The sequence below is a fragment of the Mizuhopecten yessoensis genome, unplaced genomic scaffold, assembly GCF_002113885.1.
Source record: "Mizuhopecten yessoensis strain PY_sf001 unplaced genomic scaffold, ASM211388v2 scaffold715419, whole genome shotgun sequence".
NCBI classification, from domain to species: domain Eukaryota; kingdom Metazoa; phylum Mollusca; class Bivalvia; order Pectinida; family Pectinidae; genus Mizuhopecten; species Mizuhopecten yessoensis.
Window position 1 is genome coordinate 692 of NW_018479609.1, and position 13441 is coordinate 14132.

At 40.2% G+C, this 13441-nt stretch overlaps 1 protein-coding gene across 1 annotated transcript; it reads right to left on the reverse strand.

Moving 5' to 3' along the window:
• Positions 1-747: 747 nt before the first annotated feature.
• Positions 748-9912, reverse strand: LOC110441088 (inositol 2-dehydrogenase-like; the record flags this gene model as incomplete). Its single annotated transcript, XM_021484189.1, has 4 exons — positions 748-924; positions 1306-1538; positions 2206-2333; positions 9804-9912. Coding segments are annotated over 4 exons (647 nt in total), but the record flags the coding sequence as incomplete, so codon positions are not given.
• Positions 9913-13441: the final 3529 nt, after the last annotated feature.

Below are 13441 nucleotides of genomic sequence, written 5' to 3' on the forward strand. Positions count from 1 at the left end.
GTGTCTTGTTGTTTTTTTATACTCGTTAGTGTGCCTTGTTGTTTTATTATACTCGTTAGTGTGCCTTGTTGTTTTATTATACTCGTTAGCATAATAAACTTGTTTTTTATTATCCTCTGTTCTCACAATAACACGGCGACTGTTTTATATTTGACCTAGATTGACATGGTGGATGTTTTATATTTGACCTAGATTGACATGGTGGATGTAGTAGCAGACGCTCACCCTCCCGGAACACCTGGTCTTATTCTTTTTTTCCACTTTCCGATGACTTCCTTGTTAATCTTTCCTTTGGTAATTTGTTTGCCGTAGTTTTATCTGTTACATTATGTAATTAGAAGTATTTGATTATGATTCGTTGACAATTTGGTATTCTCTTGGTTTTGCTTTACTTCAGCCATTATCCATAATACTCGGGTAAGCGATACACATTTATTGAAGGTTTATCCTTATTTTAGCAAAAGACGTGGTTATATAGTGTAAAAAGGGTAAACGGTAGGTATGTCAAGAGATATTGTTGACAATGTTGAAGATTTGAAAGGAAATACGGAAATCCTAAGTACTGCAATAACCGTTCAGCAGATCGATCATAATCTCTCATGTGGATTTTAAGAAAATAACTTATATGTTATTTACCTTATAATATTATGCACATTTATTGTGAAAATTAAAGCTTAAAATAAAGGCTATTCACATGCAAATGAATATTTGGAAATGAGAAAACACTCAAATAAAGATTATCATTTATTACTTACCCTCCACAACATCCAAGAAATGATTCATCTCTATTTCGAAGCTCTTGAGATATCGTGTGATGAATGAGTCAGTCATTTTTCCAACATTTGTACCATTTTCGGCACAAGAACATTCCACCTCTGAAGCCATCATGTTTTTACTCTTTGCAAACATTTTAGTACCCAGAACCTGCAGGACATTAGATATATCGACATCAGTGTGAAATATATCTGGTATCTGTATCTGATACTTGTTGGTAACTATAAAATAAAGATAACAGAAGTAGAACGTTTAAAGACAAAGTACATTTAGAACCTTAACCAAACATAACTACAATAGCAAATACTATAAGAGTGTAGACATTCGGCAATGGTTTATGTTTAATGTTTTAGACGGGTTGACCAACGGTTTTTTAATATTCGCACATCTCATTAAACACAATACAAACTGCAGTGCACCGAATATACCACTTTATCCAGCCATTGTACTCGGGGAAATTTATCATTTCTAATTACTCAGCCGGTGGTTTGATATGTAAACGATCAACTGTATACCTGTATAGACATGTACCTCTACCGTCTGACTATAACCGTATCCACTCTCACGTGACATATCAAGCTGACCCATCACACCGCTTGGAAACGTCAGAATGGCGGACGCCGAATCGTATTCACCCATGCTCTTGTAGGCTTCGGCGTTATCGGATGATCTAACAGCCGTTGCATTCACAGAATTGGGTTTCTCGCCTGCCAGCCAGCACACGTAGTCTATGTCATGGATACCCATATCAAGGAAGATTCCTCCTAACGATTCAATTCAAAACGTTTTTGCTAACAATACCAACAACAAAATGAAATCAAAATTGTCTTAATACATCAGCACATCTAGTTTTTTAAACACGTTTAATTGAAATATTGGCTTCATAGTTAGCCTTCGACCGAGAGGACAATAGTATCCTTTCAAAACAAAGCAACATGATTAGAATTCGGATGAAACTCTACATATATTGACCATAGACTATTTCTATATCATTAACTGCTACAAATACATACAGCCATACAGCTTCATGTTTAACGTTATGCTCGACTTGCGCTGGTTATAATTCAAACTTACTCATTGAAATAGATTAATTTCGTAACCACATAATCATTTTCCCTTGCTAGTATCAATCTTTCCCGACCTAAAACCTTTGGGATCGATGTCGAGGTTTAAGTCCGTTTCTGTTTCACACTCGGGAGCGGAAAAGTTACATACAGTCAGCAAACTGTATAGAGGAGGAGTATTATCGGTCAGAGTTGTTAATACACTAAACGAGGAGAAAGGGAGCGGGTCTAAATTAAACTTTCTGGAACTTCGTTTTTATTAAACCTGGATACAAAAGTTTGAAATATTTACTTGCCTACCAGATAGCTCCTCTAGACATTTCGTTATTTGAATTTGATAACGAGCCCCTTATCTGTTTTGTATTACCGGTACTATACTTGAAGTATTCCATTGACTGGCCTAGGTCATGTGACGTCATCTTAATGACCCGAGGCTTTCCGAACTTTCCGACAATTAAATCGTCATGGATTTGACGCAACTGAGGATCAAATCGTCTGGAAGAAAAAGAAGGATTTAGTTCAAGTAGTTCCAAATGGCAGAGGGTATCAATTTTGTCAGGACTTTTCAGCATTGTCTTGTAAATTGACATGAACAAATCTTATATTATTTGTGTACTTTCATTAATACGAATCGAAAAAAGTCGTCGAAATCGGACATTAATTAAAATGACATCAAAACAAACAGAAAAGTATCGTGGAATCCTACGAAATGGAGGTGAAACTTTTTTGTATTGATAAGCTTTTGTTATGCTCGTTAGTGTGTCTTGTTGTTTTATTATACACGTTAGTGTGTCTTGTTGTTTTATTATACTCGTTAGTGTGTCTTGCTGTGTTATTATACTCGTTAGTGTGTCTTGCTGTTTTATAATACTCGTGAGTGTGTCTTGCTGTTTTATTATACTCGTTAGTGTGTCTTGCTTTTTTATTATGCTCGTTAATATATCTTGTTGTTTTATTATACTCGTTAGGGTGTCTTGTTGTTTTATTATACTCGTTAATATGTCTTGTTGTTTTATTATACTCGTTGATATGTCTTGTTGTTTTATCATGCTCGTAAGTATGCCTTGTTGTTTTATCATACTCGTTAGTGTGTCTTGTTGTTTTATCATACTCGTTAGTGTGTCTTGTTGTTTTATCATACTCGTTAGTGTGTCTTGTTGTTTTATCATACTCGTTAGTGTGTCTTGCTGTTTTATTATACCAGTTAGTGTGTCTTGCTGTTTTATTATACTCGTTAGTGTGTCTTGCTGTGTTATTATACTCGTTAGTGTGTCTTGCTTTTTTATTATGCTCGTTAATATATCTTGTTGTTTTATTATAGTCGTTAGTGTGTCTTGCTGTTTTATTATACTCGTTAGTGTGTCTTGCTTTTTTATTATGCTCGTTAATATATCTTGTTGTTTTATTATACTCGTTAGTGTGTCTTGCTGTTTTATTATGGTCGTTAATATATCTTGCTGTTTTATTATACTCGTTAGTGTGTCTTGCTTTTTTATTATGCTCGTTAATATATCTTGTTGTTTTATTATAGTCGTTAGTGTGTCTTGCTGTTTTATTATACTCGTCAGTGTGTCTTGCTGTTTTATTATGCTCGTTAATATATCTTGCTGTTTTATTATACTCGTTAGTGTGTCTTGCTGTTTTATTATGGTCGTTAATATATCTTGCTGTTTTATTATACTCGTTAGTATGTCTTGCTGTTTTATTATCCTCGTTGGTGTGTCTTGCTGTTTTATTATACTCGTTAGTGTGTCTTGTTGTTTTATTATGCTCGTTAATATGTCTTGTTGTTTTATTATACTCGTTAGTATGTCTTGCTGTTTTATTATACTCGTTAGTGTGTCTTGCTGTTTTATTATGGTCGTTAATATATCTTGCTGTTTTATTATACTCGTTAGTATGTCTTGCTGTTTTATTATACTCCTTAGTGTGTCTTGCTTTTTTGTTATACTCGTTAGTGTCTTGTTGTTTTGTTATACTCGTTTGTGTGTCTTGCTGTTTCATTATACCCGTTAGTGTGTCTTTCTGTTTTATTATACTCGTGAGTGTGTCTTGCTGTTTTATTATACTCGTTCGTGTGCCTTGTTTTATCATTCTCGTTAGTGTGTCTTCCTTTTTTATTATGCTCGTTAATATATCTTGTTGTTTTTTTATACTCGTTAGTGTCTTGTTGTTTTGTTATACTCGTTAGTGTCTTGTTGTTTTATTATACTCGTTAGTGTGTCTTGCTGTTTTATTATGCTCGTTAATATGTTTTGCTGTTTTATTATACTCGTTAGTGTGTCTTGCTGTTTTATAATACTCGTGAGTGTGTCTTGCTGTTTTATTATACTCGTTAGTGTGCCTTGTTGTTTTATTATACTCGTTGGTGTGTCTTGCTGTTTCATTATGCGTGTTAGTGTGTCTTGCTGTTTTATTATACTCGTTGGTGTGTCTTGCTGTGTCATTATGCTCGTTAATATGTCTTGTTGTTTTATTATACTCGTTAGTGTGTCTTGCTGTTTTTTTATACTCGTTAGTGTGTCTTGCTGTTTTATTAGACTTGTTAATGTGCCTTGCTGTTTGTTGCTCGCTCAACCAATAAAACGCCTGTTAACCACTATAGCGTTTCTCCCCTACTATAACGTCTCTCACCCATTATAACGTCACTCAACCACTATAACGTCACATAACCATTATAAGGTCACTCACATACAGTAACGTCTCTCACCTAATATAACGTCTCTCACCCACTATAACGTCTCTCACCCACTATAACATCACTCACCAGTGTGTCTTGCTGTTTTATAATACTCGTGAGTGTGTCTTGCTGTTTTATTATACTCGTTAGCATGTTTTGCTGTTTTATTATACTCGTTAGTGTGTCTTGCTGTTTTTTTATACTCGTTAGTGTGTCTTGCTGTTTTATAATACTCGTGAGTGTGTCTTGCTGTTTTATTATACTCGTTAGCATGTTTTGCTGTTTTATTATACTCGTTAGTATGTCTTTCTGTGTTTTTATCCTCGTTAGTGTGTCTTGCTGTTTTATTATCCTCGTTGGTGTGTCTTGCTGTTTTATTATACTAGTTAGTGTGTCTTGCTGTTTTATTATGCTCGTTGGTGTGTCTTGCTGTTTTATTATACTCGTTAGTTTGTCTTGTTGTTTTATTATACTCGTTAGTATGTCTTGCTGTGTTTTTATTCTCGTTAGTGTGTCTTGCTGTTTTATTATTCCCGTTAGTGTGTCTTGCTGTTTTATTATACCCGTTAGTATGTCTTGCTGTGTTTTTATACTCGTTAGTGTGTCTTGCTGTTTTATTTTGCTCGTTAGTGTGCCTTGTTGTTTTTATCATACTCGTTAGTGTGCCTTGTTGTTTTATCATACTCGTTAGTGTGTCTTGCTGTTTTATTATACTTGTTAATGTGCCTTACTGTTTGTTGCTCGCTCAACCAATAAAACGCCTGTTAACCACTATAGCGTTTCTCCCCTACTATAACGTCTCTCACCCATTATAACGTCACTCAACCACTATAACGTCACTCAACCACTATAACGTCACATAACCATTATAAGGTCACTCACATACAGTAACGTCTCTCACCTAATATAACGTCTCTCACCCACTATAACGTCTCTCACCCACTATAACGTGTCTCACCTACTATAACGTAAATCAACAACTATAACGTCACTCACATACAGTAACGTCTCTCACCTAATATAACGTATCTCCTCCACTATAACGTCTCTCACCCACTATAACGTCTCTCACCCACTATAACGTCTCTCACCCACTATAACATAAATCAACAACTATAACGTCACTCACATACACTAACGTCTCTCACCTAATATAACGTATCTTCTCCACTATAACGTCTCTCACCCACTATAACGTGTCTCACCTACAATAACGTAAATCAACAACTATAACGTCACTCACCCAACATAACGTATATCACTTACTCTTACGTTTCTCAACCACTAAAACGTCTTTTAGCCACTATAACGTCACTTAACCACTAAAACGTCTCTCACCTTCAATAACGTCAATCAACCACTATAACGTATATCACTTAATCTAACGTTTCTCAACCATTATAACGTATTTCACCCACTATAACGTCTTTCAACCACTATTACGTCACTGAACCTCTATAACGTCTATCAACAACTACAACGTCTCTTACCCACTATAACGTCTCTCACCTACTATAACGTCACTCAACCACTATATCGTTTCTCACCCGCTATATCGTCACTCAACCAATATAACGCCTCGCAACCACTATAACTTCTCTTAAACACTATAACGTCATTCAACCATTATAACATCACTCAACTACTATAACGTCTATAAACCACTATCACGTCACTCAACCACTATAACATCACTCACCCACTATAACGTCTTTAAACCATTATAACGTCAATCAACCACTATAACGTCTCTCAACCAGTTTAACGTCATTCAACCGCTATAACGTCTCTCACCCACTATAACGTCTCTCATCCACTATTAGGTCACTCAACCACTATAACGTCTCTCACCCACTATAACCTCACTCAACTACTATAACGTCTCTCGCCCATTATAACGTCACTTAATCAGTTTAAGGTCACTCACATGCAGTAACGTCTCTCACCCACTATAACGTCACTCTACTACTATAACGTCAATCAACCAATATCACGTCTCTCACCTACTATAACGTCTCCGAACCACTATAACGTATCTCACCCACTATGACGTGTCTCACCTGCAATAACGTAAATCAACAACTATAACGTCACTCACCCAGCATAACGTATATCACCTACTCTTACGTTTCTCAACCACTATAACGTCTTTTAGCCACTATAACGTATCTCAACCACTATAACGACAATCAAGCACTATAACGTCTATCACCTAATCTAACGTTTCTCAACCATTATAACGTATTTCACCCACTATAACGTCTTTCAACCACTATAACATCACTCACCCACTATAACATCTTTCCCCTTCTATAACGTCATTCAACCCCTATAACGTCTATCAACCACTACAACGTCTCTTACCCACTTTAACGTCACTCAATCACTTTAACGTCTCTCACCCACTTTAACGTTTCTCAACCACTTTAACGTTTTTCAACCACTATAACGTCGCTCAACCACTATAATGTTTCTCACCCACTATAATGTCTCTCACCCACTATATCGTTTCTCACCCGCTATATCGTCACTCAACCAATATAACGCCTCGCAATCACTATAACTTCTCTTAAACACTATAACGTCATTCAACCATTATAGCGTCACTCAACTACTATAACGTCTATAAACCACTATCACGTCACTCAACCACTATAAAATCACTCACCCACTCTAACGTCTTTAAGCCACTATTACGTCAATCAACCACTATAACATTTCTCAACCACTATAACGTCTCTCACCCACTATAACGTCACTCACCCACTATAACGTCAATCACCAGCTGTAAAGTCCTACAACCACTATAACGTCTATCAACCAGTATAACGTCACTCAACCAATATAACGTCTCTCACCCAACATAACGACACTTAACCAATATAACGTCTTTTAACCACTATAACGTCTCTCAACCACGATAACGTCACTCAACAAATATAACGTCTTTCAACCACTATAACATCACCCACCCAATATAATGTTTAATGTCTCTTACCCACTATAATGTCCCTCACCCACTATAACGTCACTCACCCAATATAATGTTTCTCACCCACTATAACGTCACTCACCCAATATAATGTTTCTCACCCAATATAACGTCTCTCACCCACTATAATGTCTCTCACCCACTATAATGTCTCTCACCCACTATAACGTCACTCACCCAATATAATGTTTCTCACCCACTATAACGTCACTCACCCAATATAATGTTTCTCACCCACTATAACGTCACTCACCCAATATAATATCCCTCACCCACTATAACGTCACTCACCCAATATAATGTTTCTCACCCACTTTAATGTCTTTCACCCACTATAATGTCTCTCACCCACTATAATGTCTCTCACCCACTATAACGTCACTCACCCACTATAACGTCTCTCAACCACTATAACATCACTCACCCACTATAACGTCAGTCACCCAATATAACGTGTCTCACCTACTATAACGTCTCTCAACCACTATAACGTCACTCAACCAATATAATGTCTCTCACCCACTATAACGTCACTCACCCACTATAACGTCACTCACCCACTATAACGTCTCTCAACCACTATAACATCACTCACCCAATATAACGTCACTCACCCAATATAATGTTTCTCACCCACTATAATTTCTCTCACCCACTATAATGTCTCTCACCCACTATAACGTCGCTCAACCACTATAACGTCTCTCACCCACTATAATGTCTAACACCCACTATAACGTCCCTCACCCATTATAATGTCGCTCAACCACTATAACGTCTTTCACCCACTATAATGTCTCTCACCCACTATAACGTCTTCTCACCCACTATAATGCGTCTCACCCAATATAACGCCTCGCGACCACTATAACTTCTCTCAAACAATATAACGTCTATAAACCACTATCACGTCACTCAACCACTATAACATCACTCACCTACTCTAACGTCTTTAAGCTACTATTACGTCAATCAACCACTATAATGTTTCTCAACCACGATAACGTCACTCACCCACTATAACGTCAATCACCAGCTGTAAAGTCCTACAACCACTTTAACGTCTATCAACCACTATACCGTCTCTCACCAACTATAACGTCTCTCACCCACTATAACGTCACTCACCCACCATAACGACACTCAACCAATATAACGTCTCTCACCCACCATAACGACACTCAACCAATATAACGTCTTTCAACCACTATAACGTCTCTCACCCACCATAACGACACTGAACCAATATAACGTCTTTCAACCACTATAACATCACTCACTCACTATAACGTCCCTCGCCCACTATAACGTTTCTCAACCACGATAACGTCACTCACCCACTATAACGTCAATCCCCAGCTGTAAAGTCCTACAACCACTAAAACGTCTATCAACCAATATAACGTCACTCAACCACTATAACGTCTCTCACCCACCATAACGACGCTCAACCAATATAACGTCTTTCAACCACTATAACATCACTCACTCACTATAACGGCCCTCGCCCACTATAACGTTTCTCAACCACGATAACGTCACTCCCCCACTATAACGTCAATCACCAGCTGTAAAGACCTACAACCACTAAAACGTCTATCAACCAATATAACGTCACTCAACCACTATAACGTCTCTCACCCACCATAACGACACTCAACCACTATAACGTCTCTCACCCACCATAACGACGCTCAACCAATATAACGTCTTTCAACCACTATAACGTCTCTCACCCACTATAACGACACTCAACCAATATAACGTCTTTCAACCACTATAACATCACTCACCCAATATAATGTATAATGTCTCTCACCCACTATAATATTTCTTATCCATTTTAACGTCTCTCATCCACTATAACGTCTCTCACCCACTATAATGTCTCTCACCCACTATAACGTCTCTCACCCAATATAATGTTTCTTACCCATTATAACGTCTCTCACCCACTATAACGTCACTCACCCAATATAATGTTTCTTACCCACTATAACGTCTCTCAACCACTATAACATCACTCTCCCAATATAGTGTTTCTTACCCACTATAACGTCCCTCGCCCACTATAACGCTTATCAACCACGATCACGGCACTCACCCACTATAACGCCAATCACCAGCTGTAAAGTCCAACAACCACTAAAACGTCTATCAACCAGTATAACGTCACTCAACCACTATAACGTCAATCCAAAAACAAAATTTAGTCCTTTTAAATTCATTGAAAGGAAATTGCAGGACGTGAGCTCATTACTTTCAAAACCGGACGTAACAGTGTTTTTGTTACCTGTTTACAGCACAAAACAGGACTTTCTGTTGGCGTTTTGCCTCCGCATAGCACGCCTTGACTGACTCCAACGTTGGTGCAAGTGGTTTTTCGCAGAATACGTGTTTCCCTGGAATGATAAAAAAATAAACAAGATTTATTTATATGATATTGATTTATTTAATTTGACATCAAGTAATCAAGTTGATTCTACTTGACTTCTATAGCAGCATTTGATGGATTGAAAGAAATGTTCGATATATGAGCGTGTAAATGTAGTATGGTGGAATTGATAACCCGAGTGAAGTAATTAGATAAGCAACTTTTGCGTGAGTTAATTACTTATCAAACATATTCGAATCCCGAATTATGTAAATGTTGGTTATATAGTTCCGTGTTAAAAAGGGTCGTCCTATTATATATAAGTCAGGCTGTTATTTTGCTCGTGCAACATTTGTAATGTATGTTTCGTTTTCATTTCACAAACAAGCCATCTTTGTACCTTCCCTTCGTAACGCTGATTATCCCAGACAGGTAGCACAAGGCCAACATGTGTACCGTCACTCGGTAACGCCGATTATCCAAGATATATAACACCAGGCCAACATGTGTACCGTCACTCGGTAACGCTGATTATCCAAGACATATAATACCAAGCCAACATGTGTACCGTCAATTCGTAACGCTGATTTTCCCAGACAGGTAACACCAGGCCCACCTGTGTACCGTCACTCGGTAACGCTGATTGGCCGAGACAGGTATCACCAAGCCCTCCTGTGTACCCTCACTCGGTAACGCTGATTGTCCGAGACAGGTATCACCAAGCCCTCCTGTGTACCGTCACTCAATAACACTGATTGTCCCAGACAGGTAACACCAGGCCCACCTGTGTACCGTAACTCGGTAACGCCAATTATCCCAGATATATAACACCAGGCCAACATGTGTCCCGTCACTCGGTAACGCTGATTATCCAAGACATATAATACCAAGCCAACATGTGTACCGTCACTCGGTTACGCTGATTATCTCAGACAGGTAACAACAGGCCCACCTGTGTACCGTCACTCGGTAACGCTGATTGTCCAAGGCCTACATGTGTACCGTTACTTCGTTACGCTGATTGTCCAAGACAGGTAGCGTGGCCCAACTTTTTACCTTCACTCAATAACACTGATTGTCCCAGACAGGTAACACGAGGCCCACATGTGTACCGTTACTCGGTAACGCCAATTATCCCAGATATATAACACCAGGCCAACATGTGTACCGTCACTCGGTAACGCTGATTATCCAAGACATATAATACCAAGCCAACATGTGTACCGTCAATCGGTTACGCTGATTGTCCAAGACAGGTAACACCAGGCCCACCTGTGTACCGTAACTCGGTAACGTTGATTATCTCAGACAGGTAACAACAGGCCCACATGTGTACCGTCACTCGGTAACGCTGATTGCCCCAGGCCAACATGTGTACCGTTACTTCGTTACGCTGATTGTCCCAGACACGTAACACCAGGCCCACATGTGTACCGTCACTCGGTAACGCTGATTGTCCCAACCAGGTAAAATAAGCCCCGCCTGTGCACACTCACTCAATAACGCTGATTATCCCAGGGAGGTAACACCAGGCCAACATGTGTACCGTAACTCGGTAACGCTGATTGTCCCAAACAGGTAAAATAAGACCCGCCTGAGCACACTCACTCAATAGCGCTGATTATCCCAGACAGGTAACACCAGGCCAACATGTGTACCGTCACTCGGTAACGCTGATTGTCCCAGACAGGTATCACCAAGCCAATCTGTGTACCGTCACTCGGTAACGCTGATTGTCCCAGAAAGGTAACAACAGGCCCCCCCTTTTTTTACCTTCACTCAGTACCACTTACTGTCCCAGACAGGTAACACCAGGCCCACCTGTGTACCGTCACTCGGTAACGTTGATTGTCCCAGAAAGGTAACACCAACCTGTGTACCCTCATTCAGTAACGCTAATTGTCAAAGACAGGTAACACCAGGCCCACCTGTGTACCGTCACTCGGTAACGTGTTGATTGTCCCAGACAGGTAACACCAGGCCAACCTGTGTACCCTCATTCAGTAACGCTGATTGTCAAAGACAGGAAACACCAGGCCAACCTGTGTACCCTCATTCAGTAACGCTGTTTGTCCCAGACAGGTCACACCACGCCCACCTGTGTACCCTCTCTCGGTAACGCAGATTGTCCCAGACAGGTAACCCAAGACCCACATGTGTACCTTCACTCGGTGACGCTCATTGTCCCAGACATGTAACAACAGTCCCACCTGTGTACCCACACACGGTAACGCTGATTGTCCAATACAGGTAACACCAGGCCCACCTGTTTAACCCCTCACGGTACCTATGATTGTCGAAGACAGGTAACACCAGGCCCACCTGTGTACCCTCACTCGGTAACGCCGATTGTCCAAGACAGGTAGCACCAGGCCCAACTTTTTACCTTCACTCAATATCACTGATTGTCCCAGACATATAATACCAAGCCAACATGTGTACCGTCACTCGGTTACGCTGATTGTCCAAGACAGGTAACACCAGGCCCACCTGTGTACCGTAACTCGGTAACGCCGATTATCTCAGACAGGTAACAACAGGCCCACATGTGTACCGTCACACGGTAACGCTGATTGTCCCAGGCCAACATGTGAACCGTTACTTCGTTACGCTGATTGTCCCAGACACGTTACACCAGGCCAACATGTGTACCGTCACTCGGTAACGCTGATTGTCCCAAACAGTTAAAATAAGCCCCGCCTGTGCACACTCACTCAATAACGCTGATTATCCCAGACAGGTAACACCAGGCCAACATGTGTACCGTCACTCGGTAACGCTGATTGTCTGAGACAGGTATCACCAAGCCCATCTGTGTACCGTCACTCGGTAACGCTGATTGTCCCAGACAGGTAACAACAGGCCCACCTTTTTTACCTTCACTCAGTACCACTTACTGTCCCAGACAGGTAACACCAGGCCCACCTGTGTACCGTCACTCGGTAACGCAGATTGTCCCAGACAGGTAACCCAAGGCCCACATGTGTACCTTCACTCGGTGACGCTCATTGTCCCAGACAGGTAACAACAGTACCAGCTGTGTACCCACACACGGTTACGCTGATTGTCGAATACAGGTAACAACAGGCCCATCTGTGTAACCCCTATCGGTAACTATGATGGTCGAAGACAGGTAGCACCAGGCGCAACTTTTTACCTTCACTCAATAACACTGATTGTCCCAGACAGGTAACACCAGGCCTACATGTGTACCCTCTCTCGGTAACGCTGATTGTCCCAAACAGGTAAAATAAGACCCGCCTGTGCACACTCACTCAATAACGCTGATTATCCCAGACAGGTAACATCAGGCCCACCTGTGTACCGTCACTCAGTAACGGTGATTGTCCGAGACATGTAACACCAGGCCCATCTGTGTACCGTCACTCGGTAACACTGATTGTCCAAGGCAGGTAACACCTGGCCCACCTATGAACCGTCACTTGGTAACGCTGATTGTCCAAGACAGGTAACACCAGGCCCTCCTGTGTATCGTCATTTGGTAACGCTGATTGTCCAAGACAGGTAACAGCAGAACTACCTGTGTACCCTCAATT